Raw genomic sequence first — 21,671 nt, forward strand, 5'->3', positions numbered from 1 at the left:
CCCCTTCTCCCTGTATGGTGCGTGCGCGCACACACACCCCTTCTCCCTGTATGGCGCGTGCGCGCACACACACCCCTTCTCCCTGTATGGCGCGTGCGCGCACACACACCCCTTCTCCCTGTACGGCGTGTGGCTCTGAGCAGTTAACGGATGCAAAACCTGGGTGGTGTCCTTGAAATATAGCAAGCACCTTTTGCAACCTTTCCTTCCCCGCGCACAGGCAGGGGGCTTGTCCGCCTTTGGGCCCGCTCCCTGCCTGCTGTGATGATCGCAAGCACAAATGTGCATCTCTGGCTGGGCGATGGCGCCTTACTTCCTGGAATAAGCCTCCCTTGCCAGGGTCTTACTGGAGGGCAGGCGTCTTGTCTCCACTCGACTGGGAGATGATTCGCAAGCCTTGTGCGGGTTGGCGCCCGCTCCGCTGTGTTGGCTAGCGATGGTTTTGAGGCAACAGCAGGCCCTCCAAAGCCTTCCTGGCCCAGCGCGCACACAACGCTGAACTATCAAATGGCCACTCGTGTAGCAATAAACCACAATCAGGCTTGAGCAGCATCAGCAGCTGTTGGGTCTAAACTAGTAGCTGGCCAGATACCTTACTTGAGGGCATCACAGCCAGAGTCCACTGCAGGTATAGAACGTAGGGATGTGAATGGGTAATCAATTACCGGGCGGTGCTTACCAGGTTAAGCGGTGCCCGGGAGCAGCTCCCTGCCCGCAGCCCACCCCAGAAGGACCGGGAGCTGGCAGCAACCCTAGCTCTAGGGCTGGGAGTTTCTTGTGGCTGGCGGCAGCAGCCACCCCAGGACTAGGGTGAGATCCCACTTAATTGGTTAAATGGTAGGTTAACCTAATGGTTAACTGATTGATGGGGATTTTACATCCCTAATAGAAAGAGCAATCCACTCTTCAGTGGTGCTGCAGACGGGCACAGGAGCTATTAGATGTTTGATGGAAAACGTGATAGGACTCAAAGAACCTGCATGTCCTGAGGTGAAGAACAACCGTACCAGCCCTTCGTCCTTCCTGGAGTTCTAGGCCATACATTTGAGCTTATATAATTAATGTAAGGAGGAAATGTACACCCTCCTCGACAGTCACTTGGGTAGGGAGTAGCCCCCTAGCAAAGCAAGAGGCTTTCAGTACAATGGGGTGCAAGGAGGGGAACCTAGCGAAGGTACGGCCGTGGCTTTGTACCGTGGGTGATATGCAAATAGCGACGGGCGCTGTCTCCAACAGCCCTGGGCGGAGGGGGTTGGGAGTTGTGCTGTCAGGAAGCCTGGGGTTGTGCTGATTTTTTGACTTACATGCTCAGTGTACCACGAGTTGTTAGCGATATGCTGCGTTTGGCTGGGCTAGCAGGGGCTCTGGCCTGCAGGGGGGGCTGAGTGACTGTACCACAAATGGAGATTCAAATGCCCAAAAGTGATGGGTTTGAAAAAAAACAAAGATTTATGGCTAATGTCCTTCTCTCCACCCTCCCCACCAATTGCGCCTGGTTATGAGTAAGACAGGTCTCCCTTACATACGGGGAGGAAGGCAGACCGGGCTACTGCTGTGGTCTTGAGTGGCTGCTTGTTGCGTGTTCCTTTGCTCTGTGTTCAGTGATCACATCTCTGGTTGGTGTTGAAACTGGAGGCATGGCAAGTGCCTGCGAGGGCTGGAATGAACACGACGGGCGCGATTAGTTCCGCGAGGGCTGCAGGTAAGGAAGGTGGTTTGGTCCATTGGCAGGTGCACCCATTGGTGGGGTGACTTGATTGTAATCACACGGCAAAGAAATAATTCTCTACGCTGCCGCAAATATTAGGGGAAAGGCTGTGGCCTGTGTACTGCAGGTCCCAGTGGTGCCTGCTGGCCTTAAAAACCTCTGAATTACTCTCTCTTCAGCTTGGGCTCTTGCATACCTCCCAGTGTTACTATCTCCTAACACCGTCCACTTGTAAGAGTTGGACGTTTGATCTAGGAGCTGGGAGACCCAAGTTCCATTTCCAACACTGACACTGCCTCATTGCATGGCCTTGGGCAAGTCACATAATCTCCATGTGCCTCAGTTTCCACATCTGTAACCTCAGCTAAGTACAGCAGTCTCCCAGCAGTTTGGTGACTGACTGAATGCCCTCCTCTACGTCCTTCCACGGGCATAACACGAGGGAGGGAAATGAGATGTCAGCTTAAGGACGGATGCTCATCTACTCACTAAAGCTTTCCTACACTATAGGCAATATGCTGTGTGTTTGTCATGCTGGTACTCGATAGCCACGATACAATTTTAGGGGAAAAAATAATTCGAGAGGCTCTTCTAGTTATTTGAAAAAAAAAACTAGACACCTTAGAGCAGGGCTGGAAAAAGGGCCACCGCGGGCTGGCTTCGATGCATTCTGGCTCTGCCCCTCCTGGGCTGCACCGGCCAAAAATTATTGCCCACCCCTGCTTTAGAGGAAACAGCCAAGCCATCACCGTGCTTTCTGGTCCCCAGGCAGATGGGCTGCGAGGTGCCAGTGTAAATTGATGCCTCTCTGCAAAGGCAGGCAGTAGAGACTAGATAGCGCCGCTCCGGGACAAAAAAAAAACCCCAAGCCCAGTCTGGTTTGCTTAGTGCTGCGAGGTCCATCGATGGCCATTAGCCAGGAGGGGCAGGGATGTAAAACCAACCTGGGATGTGCCCCGAGCTCTGTTGCCCGAAGCTGGGAATGGGCGACGGGAGGGACCATGTGAGGAATCCCTGTTGTGTTCCCTTCCTCTGAGGTGCCTGGCATTGGCCGCTGTCGGCAGACAGGACACTGGGCTGGCTGGACCATTGGTCTCGCCCCGCCTGGCCGCTCTGTTGCTGACTAGTGAAGGAAGCTGACGTGCAGGAGAGCTGCACTTTGTCGAGTGGCTACGGAAGCTGCTTGGCTATGAAGCTACCTCAGACTTGAGATTCGCGCTTGACCCCAAGGATAAGATGCTCTGTAATTTGGAGACTTTCTACAGCCTCCCAAAGGGATCCTGGGGACCTTCCCCCTCTGTCCAATGAGACAGTTGAAGCAGCTGACCCACTACGACCCATCCATCGCTCTCCGGGTGTTTGCCAGAACTTCTGGCACACGCGGGTGTTTCTGAAGTTCCAGCAGCCCGGCTGCGATGGCTCGGACCTGCTCATCTGGGCTCCTAAGTAGCTGAGCCATCTTCATTGCTGGGGTCTGAGCCGACACATCCGTGCGTCCCATAAGCACAGGCATCTCCTCTGTGCCACAGCATGTAGCATCAAATAGTCCTGCTCTGGCTTTGGACAGCAGGTAACCTGGCCCATTCGGTGGCTGCCTTCAGTAGGGACAGGAGAGCCTGAAAGGCCTCAAACTGGATTTTAAACCCCTTGATGGAATTCGAGGCTTTTGTCTCGGTCAGCGGTCGCCAAGCAGAGACTGAGACTCGTTGTTCTCAGCCCAGTTGCTAACAGGCAACAGTCTAGTGTTGCCAGGAAGCTGGTTGTGCCTCCTTCTTTCGGAGGCAGAGAGGGGTCACAAAGACTGAACGGTCCCCGAGCCGGGGACTGCTCGGGGCAGGGCGGGGGAAGCGGGCCCTGCTGCTTCCCGGGCTCGGCTTCGTTGTTGGTAGGTAGCTTTCACCGCCGGTGCTGTCGAGCCGGCTCCCAAATCCACAGTTCTTGGTGTTTAAGGAAGGAAAGAACGCGCCTTTGCTCTGGTCTTACAGGCACATGGGAAACAGAAGGAAGGGGAGCATTTGTCTTTCTTTAATTTATTTTGTAATCACTTGAATAAAGTACCAGCCCCATAGGATCCGGGAGATTGGTTCAAATAAATAAAGGTAACAGCTGTCCCCAGTCCTTGCTGGCTGGAGCAAGGAGCTGCAGAAATCCCTCGAGAATCAGAACGAAGCGCTGAGGAACCCTTTGCTGGAGCAGCAGCAGCATGGGGAGGCGCTGCTAGCGTATAGGATGGCTTACAGCTAAGGACTCCTGGCCTCCAGGGAGGACAGCTGGGGTGAGCCCTTTCCAGACGCTAGCCTCGCCCCACAGGGTCCAAGGGCCTTTTCTGCGCGACCCTCTTCTTGATGCGGGGCCAAGGGCCCTGCCTCTTGTTCAGCGTTCCCCACCCCGGAATTCCTTGCAGGGCAGACAGAAGCAGGCGACGCCCCGGGAGCAAGATGGGACTGGCTGGAAGAGATTAGCCCTGGCCCTGATTGGTCGGCACGCTCGCCAATGAAAGACCTGGCTGCCGAAAGCATCTATGGTGTTCGAAAGCGTCTCCCGCTGGCCTCGTGGGGAGAGCTTGCTGCATCCTGGGGCTGGCGGCCCGCACCCCGCAGCAGGCGCCTGCGGGCGAGCCCGTGTGTTAGCTTAAAAAGTGCTGCCGGGAAGACCTGTGTCTTCGTCCTAGTAGTCGCTGGGCGGGGCCGTGTGCGCCGCAGTCTCCCGTGCGTGGTGCTTGGCGCACTCGCCCAGCTTGTGGCTGTGTTTCTCGCAGTGCTTGCTGCAGCCGCCTCGCTTGGCGGTGGTGGAAGCTGAGTGCGCGGGCGAGGTGGGGACCGGCGGCCTCTCGTGCCCGTTGCAGCGATGCACCAGGATGGGCTCCTTGGAGCTGGCCTTGCTCTTTAGGAGGCGCTGAAGCAGCTGCTTGTCCGACCGCTCCTTCCGGAAGTCATCCTCAAAGATCTTAAGCTGCAGGGAAGGCAAAGGGGAAACAAAAGTGAGCAGGGAGAGCTCTGGACAGCTCCGTGCCGCCGTGGCACTCGCTCTCGTGCGACTCGCACCAGGAACCGGTTTGGAACTCGGTGTCAGCGCAGCTCGCACTGATTCACGGAGGGAATCGCTCCCATCTTCTGTTTTCCAACCAGCTGTTCCCACCTGGCCAGGACTTTCCAAAGATCAAACTAACCTGGCCAGCTATTCAGCTACTTAGTAGCTGGCACGTAAGCCGGTGCTTGATCTGTACCAGCCCCCACCCCAGCTACACAAACAGGACTGGGCAACAAAAACAGTGGAGAAAATTCCCCATTGATAACTGCAAAGTAATGCTCAGTGAAAACCATAGTCCAACCTCCAAGCGTCTAAATTAGCTCGGGAGATCTCGGAGTCCTGGGTGTTTTCAGAGAACTCTCCACAATGTGCAGCAGCAGCCAAAAAAAGCGAACCACGTTAGGGACCGTTGGAAAAGGGACCGATCGTAAGACAGAAAATACCATAATGCCGTTATTTAAATCCAGGCCTGGAATACTGGGGGCAGTTCTGGCCACCCCCTCTCAAAAAAGATGTATTAGACATGGAAAAGGCAGCGAAAATGTTTAAGCTTCCTTCTGAAGAGAGAGTCATACAATTGGGGCGTTTTGGATTGAAAGAGATGACAGGGGGATATGATAGAGGTCTGTCTATGGGGTGGAGACGGTGAATGAGGAAGTGTTATTGACTCTGTCAGATAACACGAGCTAAGGGGTGTCACTTGCAAACCAAAAGACAATATGGAAAACGGCATCTCCTGCTTAGGGGGGCCTGTCGGGGTTCTGAAAGGATTCCCCTGCGCACACAGCTCTGTTAACTGGAGGCAGAAAAACTTGCAAGGTATTTTATAAAGTGTCTCCCCCATTTTCTCATGCGTCACGCGCTGGTCAGTGCCAGACACAGGAGACAGAATCAGCAGGGTCAAAGGTCTGACTAGGGCAAGCCCCATGTTATTGGGAAAGCCTCGTTGCTGGTTGTTGCTGTACCTTCCCTGCAGCTGAGCTGTGTTTCCAGGCTGGCCAGTGCATTCAGGGACTCACCTGCTCTCGCAGAAGTACCATCTGCTGCCTCATCTCCTCCTCCTTCTTCCGGAGCTTCTCGTTCTCCGCTTTGATCCGCTCCCGGTCTTTGTGTTCTGTCCTGTAATCCGCCTCATAAATTTCTGTCTGTGGAAGCAGGGAGGGATGCCCATCAGTAGGGGCTTGGAAGCTCTGTCAGGGCTGGGTAACCAGTCAGCAGGCTAGGGAGGGATAAGGCTATGCTCTTGTGCTGATTAGCAGGCGAGAGGCGCTGCCACTGTTTGGGGACTGGCCATGTAAATGCCTTCCCCTTGCTACTCCAGTAATAATACCTCATTCTTCTAAAGCCGTTGGCAAATCCTCCAGGATCATTGTCCCCTACCGAGGGGGAAAGTGAGGCGCAGAGACAAAGTGACATGCCCAAGGTTACCCAACAAACCAGTGTCAGAGCCGGGACGAGGACCCAGGTCCTGTGCTCTAGCCAGTCCGAAACACTGCTTGCCTGCTAACGAGTGGGGCTGGAAGAGTGCTTCCAGACTGGGCGGAGAGGGGATTAAAATGATGCAGGGGGAGGGGGAGTTAGTGAAGGAGCAGAGCGAGCGTGATCAGACAGCAGTAGCCAAAAGGGCCAATACTCAGTCCCTCCTGCACAGCCCCTGGACGCTAGCCTGAGAATACTCCCTCTCCCGCCTGCCTGGGCAAGCCGTTCAGTGTAGTTCTTCTCTTCTCTGCCGTCCCCACCCGCTTCTGCCCTTCCTTGTGGACACGAACGTACCTGGCACTTCAAGGCCTCCAGCTGGTCCTTCAGGTCAGTCACCTCTTTCCCGGGATCCGGGCTGGTACCCGTCAGGGCCATGTGCTTGCACCTCCTGGCCTTGTGGCTCTCACTCCCTGGCGCTTTCCGACTGGCTTCTTCCGGCTTTTTGGGGGAGTTCTCCTTCAGGCCTTTCCTGGGAAGCAGGAAGCGGGCATCCCCAAACTCCCCCCAGGGCACAGATGCCAAGAACTCGGGGTCCTAAGGAAGGAAAGCCAGCTGTTTGCATCATGCAGCTTCTTAGAAAGGGGTCTGGGGGGGTTTCATTCTCTTCCCAGTCCCCGTTCCTTAGGATAAGACAAATCATTTCCCAGTTGTGTGCCTCAGTTTCCCCTCCCACCACTTGTCAGCTCAGAATTAAACTCTTGTGTGGGTGGCCAGGGCTTAGTAGAACAGGGGCACAACCCCTCTTGGGGCCCATAGATATTCCTCTGCTACACATAACACGATAGGTGCCCTGGCTTTCGAGCAGCTGCAAAAAGTTTCAGCACAGCTGTAGCTGAAGTAATCCGGTGCTGTGTGGATGGGGTGAAGTGAAAGAGGCGTCGTCATCTAGCTTTGATTCCTACCCAGGTTTCAGTGCTGCTGTTTGAACACAGCTGGATGCCCGTCCGTGCGAGCCAAGCAAATGCTGGCGCACATCTGGGTGCAATTGTACTGGGCGTGGTGTTAGTTGTTCTGCAAAGCCAGGATCCATGGGGCCTGAGTCCTTCCGAAAGTCAGGGAAATTGTCGGTGCTGATTGGCTACTGAAGCAACGTCTGCGTCACATGATGAGGTGGGAACGTGGTCAGTAACTCTCGCGCCTCCCCCCATCTACACCCGCATTCTCGGGGGGGGGTTCTGATCTCCACGTCCCTTAACCCTGCTCTGAGCACCCGGCTGGAGCCAGATGGGTTTGAGGTGGGAGCTGGCCTCTGCACTGCTGGGAATATCTACTACTTTCGTTCTGATCTCTGCATCCAGACCCTGGGCAGTAACACTGGCCGAGCCGCACGAGCTGGGGGGTGCTAACAGTGTCGCCCGGCACGTTGGAGCCATGGCGAGGTGTCAGTGCTGACCTAGTGCCTCCCCCCCCCCCCCCCAGCCCCATGGTGCAGGCCATGCTCTGGAGGCCCCTGGGCCCAGCCAGGAGCTGGGACTCCCTGCCCTCAGAGTGAAGAGCGTTTTCCATGCAGTACAACCCAATGGCTGCGTCTAGACTGGCAAGTTTTTCCGCAAAAGCAGCTGTCTACACTGGCCCCTTGAATTTCCGCAAGAACACTGCCGATCTCCTGTAAGAAATCAGGGCTTCTTGCGGAAATGCTGTGCTGCTCCCGTTCGGGCAAAAGTCCTTTTGCGTAAAAGGGCCAGTGTAGACAAATCTCAGCTGTTTTGCGCAAAAAAGCCCCGTTTGTGAAAATGGCGATTGGGCTTTTTTGCAGAAAAGCGCGTCTAGATTGGCCACGGACGCTTTTCTGCAAAACGTGCTTTTGCGGAAAAGCGTCCTGCCAATCTAGACGCGCTTTTCTGCAAATGCTTTTAACGGAAAAACTTTTCTGTTAAAAGCATTTGCGGAAAATCATGCCAGTCTAGACATAGCCAATGAGTTTTGGGTTCGTAACCCTGCTGCCTTGGGGCAGCCTCTGCTCTCCTATGCCTGGAGAGAGGGAGGAGGGGGGTTTGCCAGGCGCTTACCTCCAAGGTCCTCTTCTCCCGGCTGTGGTGCTGCCTGCCTTCCAGCTGCCTCACGTACTCCTGCAAATGCTGGTTCTTCTTGAGCTCCTGGATGAGGGTCTGCTCGTAGTACTCCCTCTTGTTCTGTAAGGGGACGGGCGCCGTCAGGACAGCAGCTGGGGGAGCCGCTGGGCCAGGGATGCTACTGCTGCAGGGCAGAGGGGGGTTCTGTTTGCTGCCCCTCCCTCACCCATGCGACGAGGGGAGGGGCAGGGTGCCGCAAGCCCATGTCCTGTTACCTCCCGCACTGTGGGTTCAACTGGGGGGTGGGGCGTAGGGCACTGCAGAGCCGGGTTCGAGGCTTGGCTCCGGCAGTGGCCAGCTTGGGCAAGTTGCTTTGCAGCTTGGTGCCTCAGTTTCCCTACCCAGGAGATGACGCTCCTGCCCTCCTTTGTAAAGCGCTACCTAGAACGTGGCGCCAGTGAGCCCTGAGGGGGGCTTGCTGGGCTTTGCGCCGCCCCCCACACAGCTGCCCAGAGGTTGCCAGGACTCGGGGATTACCAGTGAGCACAGGAGGTTTGGCAGCGGGGCTGGAGGTGACGTATGTGTTCCGCCCGCCGCCCACCGCCCACCGCGGTGGCTCTGACTGCAGGGGAGAATCAGGCCTCCGCTCCTGGCGCTTTGTTTCTGCAGCCACCGCGTCTAGGCCACGCTCGGCTGAGGGGGAGCAGGGCAGAGCCCCCGAGGGCCGCCGGGGACCATTGCTACCCCACGGAAACCCTCACCTGCCCAGTGAGACGCGAGGCGAGGAGCTCGGGCGAGCTACCCTGAGCCCCGGTCTCCAGATGTGCTGCCGGAGCCCCTCAGGCCGGGCCACGCCCTTGGCCGGCTGCTGCAAACCCGGGGCGCCTTTGCTCACCTGTTCGTGCTCCAGCTTCATGGAGAGCCTCTCGGTCTGCTGCTTGAGGGAGAGCACCTCCTGCTGCAGCGCCAGGGTAGTGTTGTGGTAAATCTGGTCCCACTCCTGGTTTAGCTTCATGAGCTGCACGAGGGGGGCAGAAGAGCCGGGGGGAGTGACACTGGCCACACGAGGAGGGAGCGCTCTGCGCCAGGCCAGCCCCCAGCAGGCCACGGGCCCGGGCGCTAGCCCACGGGCCGGGTGAGAGCGCGTCTCCTGCCGTGGCCCAGCACTATGGCCGGGGCATGCGCTGGAGAACAGAGCTTGCGGGGTGGGGGAGAGGGGCAGCGCACCGGCCTGGAAGGGCTCTTGGGGCCTGAGGGGGGCCAGCTAGCTCACCTGCCCCACTCCCCTGCTGTCCAGTGGAGTGGAAGGGAGCTTCTGGGTCAGAGTCTGGTCCTACCCTGCGGGGCAGCGATGACAGGGACAGGTGGGGTGGGGGTGGCCACCAGCCACAGAGGCAGCAGCTCAGGGCACAGAGCTTGCACGTGGTGACGTATGGGCCGGGGAGCTTACTGGGAGCTCGCCTGGAGGTTGCAGAGTGGCGTATGGGCCTGGGAGCTTGTGGGCAGTGGAGTACAGGGCAGGGAGCTTGCCTAGACCTTGTGTGCAGTGGTGTAGGTGCCAGGGAGCTTGCCTAGAGCTTGCGGGAGGTGGTGTATGGGCCAGAGAGCTTGCCTGGAGCTGGCGGGAGCTTGCAGACAGTGGAGTATGGGCCACGGAGCGTGCCGGGAGCTTGTGGGCGGTGGTGTAGGAGCCAGGGAGCTTGCCGGGAGCTTGCGGGCGGTGGTGTAGGGGCCAGGGAGCTTGCCGGGAGCTTGCGGGCGGTAGTGTAGGGGCCAGGGAGCTTGCCGGGAGCTTGCGGGCGGTAGTGTAGGGGCCAGGGAGCTTGCCGGGAGCTTGCGGGCGGTAGTGTAGGGGCCAGGGAGCTTGCCGGGAGCTTGCGGGCGGTAGTGTAGGGGCCAGGGAGCTTGCCGGGAGCTTGCGGGCGGTAGTGTAGGGGCCAGGGAGCTTGCCGGGAGCTGGTATGGGCCGGGCGTTGAGGCGGGCGGTGCTCGCGCTTTGCTCACCTCCTTGTTGATGCGCCGGAGCTCCGTGTTCTTGTTGAGCAGCAGCAGCTTCTCCTCGTCAGCCGAGGTCACCGTCATGCTCTCGGAGATGTAGGTGACGATCTCCCCCGAGTCATGCTGGCTGGAGAGGACGGGCTCGCTGAGCGCTCGCAGGGCGCCCTCCCTGCCCGGGCCACCCAGAGAGGAGCAAAGTCAATGAGGGGAACAGGAAGGTGTCTGGCTGCAGCATCAGGCATCCCCTGCATGTGGCCCCTGTGGGCCCTCACCCCAGGGTGCCCCTCTGCCCCTGGCACCCTTCCAAGTGTCCTCCCCATCCCGCCGACACTGCCCTTCCCCCACACTGGCTTCCCAGAAACCCAGTCGGGCTGGACCCGGGCCCCTTACCTGCGTGTCAACATACGGGGCTATGACCCAGCCTAGCTGAGCCGCCTCCTCCCTGCCTCAGCTGGAGAGCAAGTTCTCTGCTGCCGGCTCGGCGCACAGTCCCGGACTGAGGCCGGCTCAGAGCACACAGGGCTCCGGTTGCTCTGGGGAAGTTCTTGGTAAGTGGCATTTGCATACAGCAGATTTGCATAAGCAGCTTCACTGCTCGGGGTTTTGAAGGGGAATTCAGCTCGCGGGACGTGTGTGTCAGATGGAGATGCCCTGAGCCAGGGTTGGTGCCTGCAGCCTCTTTCTGCAAGCTGCTGAGCCCCCCAGCAACCCGGGCAGGCCCCCCAGCCCCTCACCCGGGCGGGCCCCCAATCCGCTCACCCGGCCAGGCAGGCCCTAGCATGGTCCAGTGGACGACGTGCCACCAGAAATGGCCCCATGGAAGGTTTGCGAGTGGAATCTACACTGTGATCGTGGCTAGAGTGCCTCTGTTACGTGACCCATGCCTATTTGTCAGGCCACATGTGGCGGGGGGCACCGCCGGCCCCGGCCTTATTGCTCAGATCTCCAGCCAGCTGTTTAACTCGACAGGATTAAAACAAAGCCCAGGTCAGAAATCCCCCTCTTCCCCGGGCAAACAGACCCAGTTTGAGTTGTAGCCTTCCCAAAAAAAGAACCCGGGGGTGTCGTGTCTACCAAAGGGTTTGAACCTCCGTCACTGAGCCCAAATCCAGGCCTGATGCCTCCAGAATAGCTGACCCCCTGTGCTTCCCAAAGCAGAACTAAGAGCTGAGCTGCCTGCATTTTCCGTCTGGTGGGGGAAGTCACAAGGTCATGACTGAAAGCCAGATCCCTTGCCAGGGCCGGCCCGGTGGCACCCTGGCGCCCTTACCAGAGCTAAGCTAGCTGGGGCCCAAGAGCACCGGCCCGGCGGAAATCCCAGGGCGCTGAGCTCTTTTTTCCACCTTGTGTCATTTTAGTCCCCCTGGAGGACTGAAAACTGGAACTGCTGAGGCCAGCAGCTGCCTCTTGAGCCTCACGCTGCCCCAGGCAGTTCACTGGAAGGGGGAACTAGAGCAGAAGCACAAATATTAGCATAGATTTGCATTTTGCAAAAACACCGAGGAGGCTTGAATCTCAGTAAGGGGCCAGGGCTTGAGATCTGGGCTCTGAAGCCGGGGGGAGGAGGGGGGATGAGACAGGCATGGGAAGAATTTTACGGGCTGCTGCCTCTCGGCCTGCCCACCTCGGAAAGAATTGCCGGGCGCCAGTGGGAGCTGCAATCCCCAGCCGCTTGCCAGGCCTTGGCAATTTTCACCTGTTTTCCACCTCAGGCCTTGTGCTTTATTATGGAACCTTGCAACCTTCCTGTGTCCCCTGGACTAGCTGGCACGCAGCCCGTGCTGGGTGTTCCTGCAGAGACGTGGATGGCAGAAGGCCTTACGTTGCCGCAGCGCGCGCTCGGCACGGCATCCCCGGCGGCAGGAGCGATGGACTCTCACGCAGACGAAACGCGCCTCCTGCGCTGGGTCGTGCCAGTCTGCCCGCTGGGTCCCCAAGGGAGCACAGCGCTCCCATGAGAGCACAGCCCTTGGGGTGCTGCCAAGCTCAGGCGCCTCCCAGGGAGATCCCCAGCTCCTGCCTCTCTCCGGTACGGCTCGTGCCTGGCCGAGCAAAGCCCCGGAGCGGTAGGGCCGCCTGCGGTGCCCATGCTCTGCTCTAGGCGAGCTCCTTTGCCTTCCCCACCAGGCTGCTTGGCTGGTCAGGCCAGGCTCCGTGTTGTGTGCCACACCCATGCACGGGAAGGCCGGCTCCACTCCGGGATCTTTCCCAGCAGGGCTATGTTGGATCTCTAGGTCAAGGGCTCAGTCGGGGCTTGCTCCTGGAGTGGGTTGAACTTGCTGCCGGATCTCTCGGGCGCGTTCCTGGGACCAGCCTTTCCCGCGAGGAGGCGCGAGCAGCGTTTCTCTCACACGCAATTGGCGGCTCCTAGAAATGAGCTGGGCCTACAGCTGCTTTGCAGGATGCTCCTCAACCAGAAACCAGCTCGTCCCTAGAGCCTGGCTCAGACCAGGGGCTGGTTAGAGTCGTGCGCTTGTGGGTAGTCCCGGAGCAGGTTCCCTCCCCCGTGACCCAAATCAGCATGCCCCCTGCAAGCAGGCGCTCGGACACCCCACGGACTCCCTCGCACGCCCCCGGCCTGCAGCCCCCCTAAAAGTCCAGGGGGGCTGCAGCGGGGTGGGGGGAACAAGAATCTGAGGCAGCACCGTTTCCGCCCGGCCAGTCCCACGGCTGCAGGAAGTGGTGATGCTGCTACAGGATGCACGGGCCCCGGCGACAGGAAACTCTGACACGAGACAGGGCTCGAAAAACCCACCCTGCTTCTAGCTACTTGAGCAACAATGGGGTTCCCCGTGCGGAGCGGAGAGCCCCCCTCTCAGCACATTTCCAGTAACGCGCGCTGGCTGCCAACGCGCCGAGCCGGAAAAGTCCCAGGCGTGGAAAGGTGCCTGTGTCAGGGCCAGGCTGTTCGCTACCTGGCGCGCCGACGCTGCTTCCGACGCTCGCCTAGCGCTGGAGGGCGGGATTGTGATCCCCATGGGGCTGCCTGGTCACACCCAGGATGGGCAGAGGCAAGGACAGGACTTGAACCCACCACCCTGCACTCCCCAAGGGAATGGTGCACAGCAAGCGTCCCCCACGCTGCCCGGCCTGGGCGCCGTTCCCCGGTGTGAAAGGCTAGTGCTGGGAAGAAAAAGCAGTCCCTTTGCCGCACGTGGCCTGGGACTGCAAACAGGACTGGCCCTGGCCTCGGGCAGGATCAGCGCTTGGGGGCACCACGTCTGGTGACGATCGGCGCTCATCCCGCAGGGGATCTCAACGCGCTCTACAGAGAGGAGGCTCGATGTCTGGATCCCGCAGGGCCCGACTCAGGCAGGGATGGGGGGAGAGAAGCCGTGATACCCGGGCCCTGCCTGCAGTAGTACAGACAGTCCTTTCTCAGGCAGGCCAGGAGGAGAGCACAGGGAGGTCGTTCCAGCGGCTGTGGGCCGACGCACGGAGCCGTGGTTCGGTACATTCTGGAGCAGGGGGGCTCTGTCTGTTTTCTCCCCCCACAGCAGCGGGTCCATTCACATCGCTCATGGCTGGATAGAGGATAGCAGCCTACTACTGCTGCTAACCAGTGACGGGATCCCTTTCGCGCAGGTGGCAGAAGCTCGTGCTCTTGGCAATGACGATCTCTGAAGATGATCCGGGGTGGTGGGGTTGTTATGGGGATTAGACACAGGGCCGGCCCACAGCATTTTGGCACCAGAGGCAGGGAGCTCAAATGACGCCCCCCTGCCCATCGCTTGGGCCAAAACTTTGAAAGGTCTCGATTCTGCCTCCTTCCTCTGCTGCTCCTCTCATGGTCCCGCTCTGCTCCCTACATCTGCACCAGCAGACACACAATTTTCTACACTCTGGCTCCTGAGGCGGCCGCCTCAGTGCACCTCATAGTAAGGCCGGCCCTGATTAGACACACCCGGCTTCAACCCAGGCCTCTATGGATCTTGAATGGCACTCGCATCGGGTTACCCCGCCCGCACTACGCACTACGCCGCCCGCCTGTGAGGAACCCCATTAGGCCACAACTGTGTTTACACTGGGCTTCAGCTCAGCCTTGTAATTTGGCGCAACGTCCAACAGCCCCACTGCTTGGAGAGCGTGCGGGGGGTGCAGCATTGCTTTGGGTCAGGCATTGCTTTGGGTCTCAGCATGGGCACCCAAGATCACTGGTCAGGTTTCTTTTGAACAGGCCCAGTCCTGCTCACCCTGACTTTGGGGAGGAACCTTCTCTCACACAAACAGGCCGGCTAGGGATCATAGGATGACTCCCTGCTCTGTTCATTCCCTCTGGGGCACCTGGAATTGGCCGCTATTGGCAGACAAGACACCAGGCTGGATAGATCTATGGTCTGACTCAGTGTGTCCGTTCTTATGTTCACTAAAATGACAGCAACTCATGAATGTGAGAGATCTGTGTAAGTGAAAGAGGATACTAATCAGAATGAAAAGACTGGGACTTTTCAGCTGGGAAAAAGGAGACTAAGGGGGGATAGGACAGAGGTCTATAAAATCAAAACAGGAATGGAAAAAGTGAATAAGGAAAAGTTATTTACTTGTTCCCAAGAAGTAGGGATTCCCAAGAACTAGGGACCACCAAATGAAATGACTAGGCAGAAGGTTTAAAATGAACAAAGGGAAGTTTTTCTTCATGCAGCGCAGTCAACCTGTGGAACTCCTTGCCAGAGGATGTTGTGAAGACCAGGTCCTTAACAAGGTTCAAAAAAGAACTAGATACATTCACGGAGGTTAGGTCCATCAATACTTATAGTCAGGGTGGGTAGGAATGGTGTCCCTGGCCTCTGTTTGTCAGGGGCTGGGAATGGGTGACAGGAGAGAGATCAAGGATGATTCCCTGTTCTGTTCACTCCCTCTGGGGCACCTGGCGCTGGCCCCTGACAGTAGACAGACGCTGGGCTGGATGGACCTTTGTCTGATCCAGTCTGGCCGTTTTTATGTTCTTATGCTGTGACTTTAGCATCTCCATCTTGTGATCTGCTAGGATGAGAGTCACCTTGGGGCTCTGATGATGTGCAGTACAGATGAGTCAGTGTTGAACCATGTGTTTACTACCCAGGATGCCAGGCACAGGTAAGCCCTTCAAGTAGCAGCCCTGGAACCTGCGATGGGAAAGTACCAAGTACCTGCTGGCTGCGGGTAAGGTTTCACCTGGGCAGATGAGTCTCTGTTGTTGTTCATGAGCAAATTGCCCTAGAGGCCAGAGCCAGGAAATCCCCAGCTCACCCCGCCAGGCGCCAGAGCGTTAATTGCCATGATGTCATGGCGTCGATTTGTAATTCGGTGCGTTTCCGGAGGCGCGCTGCCCTGTGCGGACACGGCACGTACAGCGGCGCTGACTCGAGGAGCATCCTCGGGGGGTAGCGGAGAGCTACTTGCCCAGGCACCGGGGGGCTCGGACCTAGGGGAGGGCTTTTGATTGCCCACGGAGTGTGGATTGGGCTGGAGGGTGAGTCAGTGGCTCCCAGGTCCACGGGGTGCAGCAAAAAGCTGGGAGGGAAGACCCATGGATGTGGGCGCAGCAGATCCGGGAGGGCGTGTCCCAGGAGCCCTGTGCTTGTGCACAGCCTGAGGAAAGGCCTAGATGTGGGGTGGTTTTGGGGGGGGGGGGCTATCTTGTCACTCTTAGCACAGACCCCCCCACGCTCCCACCATGCACATGCCTTATAAATAGGGGTGAAAGTCATTTACATTTCTCGTGGGTATTGTTGTACTGCCCATGGGGGGCTCACTTGGGGAGGTGCAATATGACAGCACCTGTAAGAACTGTAAGTGCAGCGGGGGGTTGGGGCGGGGGCCAAGAGTGCCCGCTAGGGAGGGTGGGGGCCTTCAGCTCCCCCCCCCATTCCTACTGACACTGCGTGTTGCTTGCTTTCCCCCTTCGTCACTGTCAGAGAGCAAGAGGGAAGTGAGTGTGGGCCCCAGCCGGGAAGGGGAGGGAAGCAGGAACGTCCCTGGCAGCGAGGGAAGGGAAAGTGCAAGCAACAAGCAGTGTTGGTAGGAATGGGGGGGCTTCAGCCCCCCTGCCTCCCTAAAGGAAGCCGGGGGGGGGGGGTGTTTGAGGCTGGAGCAGCCCCCGGACTGCTGTGGGGTGCACCCCCAGCCAGCCCCTTAGCGGGCAGCCGGCAGGAGAACCCCACTGAGGGCACGCCCTGCCTGCTCCTGCAGCTGAGTGCCCCAGCCGGCTCTTAGGGCTTGTTCCCAGCTAAGCGGTCCCAGCAGAGAGGGCAAAGCTCAACCAGGCTGTGGAGTCCTAATCCCCCGTCATTCCACGGTGGCTTTTCAGAGGAGTGGGCTGTTGGCCCCGGGGCAAGAGCCTAGCACTTCTGGATGCACAGACGCGAGCCTCTGCTGGGCCACGAGGGCTGTAGGAGGGGCTCCCCCGCTCTGTGGCCCAGTCACCACCAGGGAGCGACACTGCCCCACGTTGTGTGGGTGTGGCTTACACCAATGTGGGCGTGGCTTACACCAACATGTGTGTGAACGTGCGCACATGTAGCCAGCCGAAGGAGCAGGGTACTGCGATTGTGCGGCTCTTCCCAGCACTGCAGTCGCCGTTCGGCCAGGCGGGGCCGTGTCGTGTTGTGCGTTTGCCCCACACCCAGGACAAAGCGCAGCTGCACAAGCAGTAACAATAAAGACAAGCAGGGCTGCCAAAGGCTGCACCGCTGGCACCTGCATTAGGCAGCCCTCTCATCGCACCTCCCCCCCCCCCCCCCCCCCCCGGACAGGGGAGGTTGCAGGAAAAGCCTGGGGGGCATTTTTCTGCACTTGCATCTTTTTCTCACTCTAGGCTGCTGCAGCATCTGGTGAGCAGTCAGCCCATCCCCTCTCCTTCCCTGTGCCCCCTCCCCCCCCCCCACTCAGACCTCTCTAGCCCCCACGGCCCCTGGAGTGACCCACCCACATCCTGCAGCTCGGGACAGGGCGTGTTCACCAGAACGGCTTACGCCGTTCAAATTCTTTCCAACCGTGCGAATGATCTTGTGAAACCATTCGCACAAAATGGCACCAGCGGCGCAGAACAAATCTTGGCAGGCTGGCTGGCTGGCGTCTGGGCCCCGGGGGCCAACCCTCCTCCCCAACCCAAGGTGCTTTCCAATTCCCGGGGCTTCCGAGAAACTGTCTGGGGGGAGGAGCCAGCGGCTCCACTGCCCTCCTAGACGAGACATCCCGGGGATGGTGGGACCAATGGGAACACTACCATTGACGTCAGTGGAGCGAGGGGTCCACCCCAGACTTTTTTTTTCTTTCCCCCCTGAGTTCTGCCTCTTCTGAATTTCTCCTTAATGTCTCCCTCTGCTGATCCGCCAAATCGTGCCCAGCAGGCACCGCGTACACGACAGCTCACCCCGTGATTCCTGAGACTCCCTGCCTCTCATGGAGCCTTATTCTCCCCCCTTGTCCCACCGGGTCTGCTCGTTCACCTGCCCCCTTCGTCTAAATCCCAGGCTGGGCCCTGCCAGGCCCAGGGGCTGCCTCTGTGTTGTTTGTTTGCGCAGTGCAAGGGGGGGTTGTATTCGGCTGAGACCAAAGCGTCCCAGGAAAGCCCAGCGCCCCACCGGGATAGGTGCCCTGCATCCACTCATGCATTCGGGGTGTGGTTGGTTCTCTCATGCATTCCTCCCCGAGGGGAGAGCAGGGGGAGCCGGGCAGGGATTTGGTTTGGGGGTTTATTTTTTCAGTGCTGCGCTGACTGTGTGTCAGAGGGCAGGCAGGAGCAGTCTGCCTGACACCTGGAGTGGAAGCTCCCTTGTCATCAGAATGGCCAGACTGGGTCAGACCAAAGGTCCATCCAGCCCAGTGTCCCTTCTGCCAACGGTGACCAAAGCCAGGTGCCCCAGAGGGAGGGATCACAACAGGGAATCCTCATGTGATCCCTCCCCTGTCATCCATTTCCAGACCAACAGAGGCCAGGGACACCATTCCTACCCATCCTGGCAAATAGCCATTGATGGACCTAATCGCCATGAATCTATATAGCTCTTTTTTGAAGTCCTGGTCTTCACAACATCCTCTGGCAAGGAGTTCCACAGGTTGACTATGTGCTGCATGAAGAAAAACTTCCTTTTGTTTGTTTTAAACCTGCCGCCTATTCACTTCATTAGGTGATCCCTAATTCGTATATTGTGGGAACAAGTAAATAACTTTTCCTGATTCACTTTCTCCACACCAATTATGATTTTATAGACCTCTATCATATCCCCCCTTAGTCTCCTCTTTTGTAAGCTGAAAAGTCCCAGTCTTTTTAATCTCTCTTCATATGGGATCCGTTTCAAACCGCTCTTTTTTTTCCCCTTCTCTGAACCTTTTCTAGTACCAATACATCTTTTGTGAGAAGAGCAACCACATCTGTACGCAGTATTCAAGATGTGGGCGTCCCATGGTTTTACAGATCCCTTTTTTAATGATTTCTAACATTGTTTGCTTTTTTGACTGCCGCTGCACACAGAGGGGATGTTTTCCGAGAACTCTCCACAATAACTTCGAGATCTCTCTCTCGAGTAGTTGTGGCCAAATTAGTCCCCATAAGATTGTACATACAGTCACGGCCCTTAGCCCCTGGACAGTTCACTCTGCAGTCTCGGCCCAGCCTCAGAAAAATCAGTCTGCTGCATAGATAGGCTGGTCCCTGCCCACTGGGCCCTGATCCCTAGGAGCTAATGCAATCGAAATCCTCATCAGCGGTGGTGGCGTGGTGCTATCTCGTGCGTACGTTAAAGAAAACAGGGCAGTGTATGACTACGGGGCCTGCTCGTCTTCTAAACAACGCTCCCAAGTCCTGGAGGCAACCACGCTCGCCTGTCATTGGCTCTGTCTAGTTTATGCAAATCACCAGCTTATTGATATGCAGCATGTACAAACTCCCTCTGCCCGGAGGCATTTCGCTGCTCCCTTTGGTTTGGGCCGCAGGGTAGTCGCACACATGATGCCAGGCTGCTATTTGCTTTCTTTAAATACCTGGAGGAAAGCATGCGGGTGGGGGAGACAAGTAAAATGGCAGGGGCCAATCCCTAGCTGCTGTCAATAGACACCACTCCACTGGAGTGATGGAAAAGACACCGCTCCCTGCCAGCGAGGCCCTGGCTCTCCCAGCCTATCCAGTGCAGTGGTTCTCACTCCACGGACCACCCGGCCAACCAAAACATTTTTGTGGACTTTGGACACTGTTCCTATGGACCACCGAAAAAGTCACCACGGCCCACCAGTTGAGAACTGCAGATCTAGTGGCAGGGCGGCACCTACTGCAAAGTGAAATCAAGCGTCAATCTCGGCGCAGGACGGACGCCCCAGCTTAGTTGCAAAGCATTGCACGGCTGCTTGCGGTAGGGTCTGAGTCAGACAGCTCCTAAATGAGGATCAGGCCAAGCAGCCAGCAACTCGTGGTGTGACTCACCGAGATCTCCAGGCCTGGGAAGCCACCCAGTAGTCTGAGCACTTGAAAAGTCTGGCCCTCAAATGCTCTGACCCAGATTCCCAGAGGTATGTCGGTGCCTCATTCCAGGCCCTGGACGCCTCCGTTCTTTTGGGGATCTGGGTCATTTCTGCTCAGAGTGACGCTGTTTGTGAAAAATAATTTGCTTCCCCGGAATGCTGTCCCACCCTCCCGCAAGCCAGGAAGCTACACTAGGTAGAAGAGGGTTAGGTGGGTGGTTCGGAGCAGGAAAACGACGGTACAGAAAAGTCACCCTCTCGTCCCACAGCGCTGCCCCTCCTGGGTACCAACAGTCAGATCTGCTGCCAGTGAAACATACCTAACTCGATGCAATTTCCTGCAATGACAGTGTTTTACTCCTGCCACCTCAGCCAAGCCACAGCTCTGGGAAGCGGAGCCAGGTTCCAGTCTAGCTGGTCTGTGGCTATTGTTATTACCAACCAAGTGTCGCTCCGAGAAGCCTTATGATGAGGCTGATTCCTGGGTTTTGTGAGTGTGTCAGACAGAAAGTCAGGTCTCACTCACATCGCTCGCAGACCAAGCCCAGTGAGACAAATGGGGAAGTAGCCAGAGCCGCTGGCCAGTCCCTTCCAAGGACTCGAGCCGCCCTTTACACTGGTTACTGGGAATAGGGATCTAGTACAGCCTTCCAGATCACAAGTCTGGTTGTTCCTTCTTCTCAGGGCCAGGCCGGGCAGTGTGGGCTTCTACTCGTGTTCTTGGGGGGATGGATGTGGGCATTAGGGGGGGCAGAGACGATCGCAGCCACCCCATGTTGGATTCTGGCTCCCGCAGACCGGAACGCCCCGTCCACACCTGTCTCACAGCAGCACTGATGTCACACTCTGGCCACAACTACCAGCCCGTGCCCACTGGCAACACCCCTGCGGGTGTCAGTGTGTGGGACCTGGCCGCACAGCTCTCCGGGGCTCAGCGGCACCCAGGGCCACCAGCCCTTCTCTCCAACGTCCTGCTGCTCCCAAGCAGTCATGTAGCCCCTTTGAAAAGCCCCCTGCAGGGCCCCACCACCACCAAAGAACAGGGCAGGAGGTGGGGGGGGGGTGTAAGGGCACCCCTGGCGGGGGGGGGTCACAGCAGGTGCCTTCTGTCCCAGCTAAAGCTCCGAGGGGATCCCCTCCCCATAGCCCGCCGCTTTACCCACCTGCTGAAATCCAGCGCGTCCTGGGGGCTGCCCAGCCCGGCGCCCTGCTCCAGACACAGATCCAGCGTGGGGGCCCGTCTGTCCAGCTCGGCCGGGAGCCCGGCGTTACCCTGCGGCGGCAGGGCGAGGAGGGGGCCGGTCTCCATGCTCGGGGCTGTGGCTGCCGGTCCCAAGCCGCCCCTGGCGCCCCGCGGCTCGCTGTCCCCGGCGGCTCGCTCTGCGGCTCGCAAGCAGGAAGCGTCTCTGCGCGCTGGGCTCCGGCCTGGGGGTGTCTCCCGACGCCGGCGAGTCATCGCCAGCTGCGGGGCGAGCAGGGAAAGTTACTCCCGCCCGCCGAATTTCTCAATGGGGGGGTGTTGTTCCATTGAGCCCACGCGCACCCGGGGGCTGCCCACGCGCGCCAAGGGCACAGGGGGGCTGCCCACGCGCGCAGTGTCGCAAGAGTGGGAAGTTTGCAAAGAAACCCCAAGACCCCGAGCTGCGCGCACCCACCTCTGGCCTTTCCAGGGTCCCCAGGGTCAACCGGGGGACCCCGGTTACTTTTTCCAGGCTCAGGCACGTCCCTCCTCGGCTGTATTTGCAGCCTGAATGTTTTCATTGAGAATTTCCAGGCACAACACTTCACACAGGATGCAGACACTATGCAGCCGCGCGCACACAGGGCAGGGGGACATGGAGACACACAAGTCACGCGCCTTCATACAACAGACCCCCCCCCCCTGCACAGTGACACAATTCACACACACACGCAGCAGGTAGTACCTTCCACAGCCAGAGGATGCACACCACAAATACACACAGACACAATGCATGCAGTGGTATGATGCCACAACATGCCCCCAC

At 58.2% G+C, this 21,671-nt stretch overlaps 1 protein-coding gene across 2 annotated transcripts; it reads right to left on the minus strand.

Annotated features, from left to right (window-relative positions):
* Positions 1-2,311: 2,311 nt before the first annotated feature.
* LOC102448795 (uncharacterized) lies at positions 2,312-21,530 on the minus strand. 2 transcript variants are annotated; one of them, XM_075896669.2, is made up of 8 exons: positions 21,321-21,530; positions 20,829-21,127; positions 10,234-10,396; positions 9,125-9,247; positions 8,227-8,349; positions 6,512-6,751; positions 5,758-5,883; positions 2,312-4,660 (listed from the first exon to the last, which is right to left on the minus strand). In XM_075896669.2, exons 2-8 carry the CDS (start codon positions 21,119-21,121, stop codon positions 4,376-4,378), a joined length of 1,353 nt encoding a protein of 450 aa, XP_075752784.2. In that variant the 5' UTR covers positions 21,122-21,127; positions 21,321-21,530; the 3' UTR covers positions 2,312-4,375. The 2 variants fall into 2 exon arrangements, with proteins under 2 accessions (XP_075752784.2, XP_075752785.2); XM_075896670.2 differs by having other exon boundaries at positions 20,829-21,530.
* Between the last annotated feature and the right edge of the window lie 141 nt (positions 21,531-21,671).

This window comes from Pelodiscus sinensis, chromosome 13 (genome assembly GCF_052426305.1).
Source record: "Pelodiscus sinensis isolate ZL-2025 chromosome 13, ASM5242630v1, whole genome shotgun sequence".
In the NCBI taxonomy this organism is placed as follows: Eukaryota; Metazoa; Chordata; order Testudines; family Trionychidae; genus Pelodiscus; species Pelodiscus sinensis.

What these genes read in the sequence shown, in the direction of transcription:
- LOC102448795 (XM_075896669.2), bottom strand. Translation starts at nt 21,121, where the DNA reads ATGACTCGCCGGCGTCGGGAGACACCCCCAGGCCGGAGCCCAGCGCGC. An exon ending in GACGCGCTGGATTTCAGCAG is followed by an intron (nt 10,397 to 20,828) that starts GTGGGTAAAGCG and finishes TGGCCCGGGCAG; the next exon opens with GGAGGGCGCCCTGCGAGCGC. An exon ending in TGAAGCTGGAGCACGAACAG is followed by an intron (nt 8,350 to 9,124) that starts GTGAGCAAAGGC and finishes GTCCCCTTACAG; the next exon opens with AACAAGAGGGAGTACTACGA.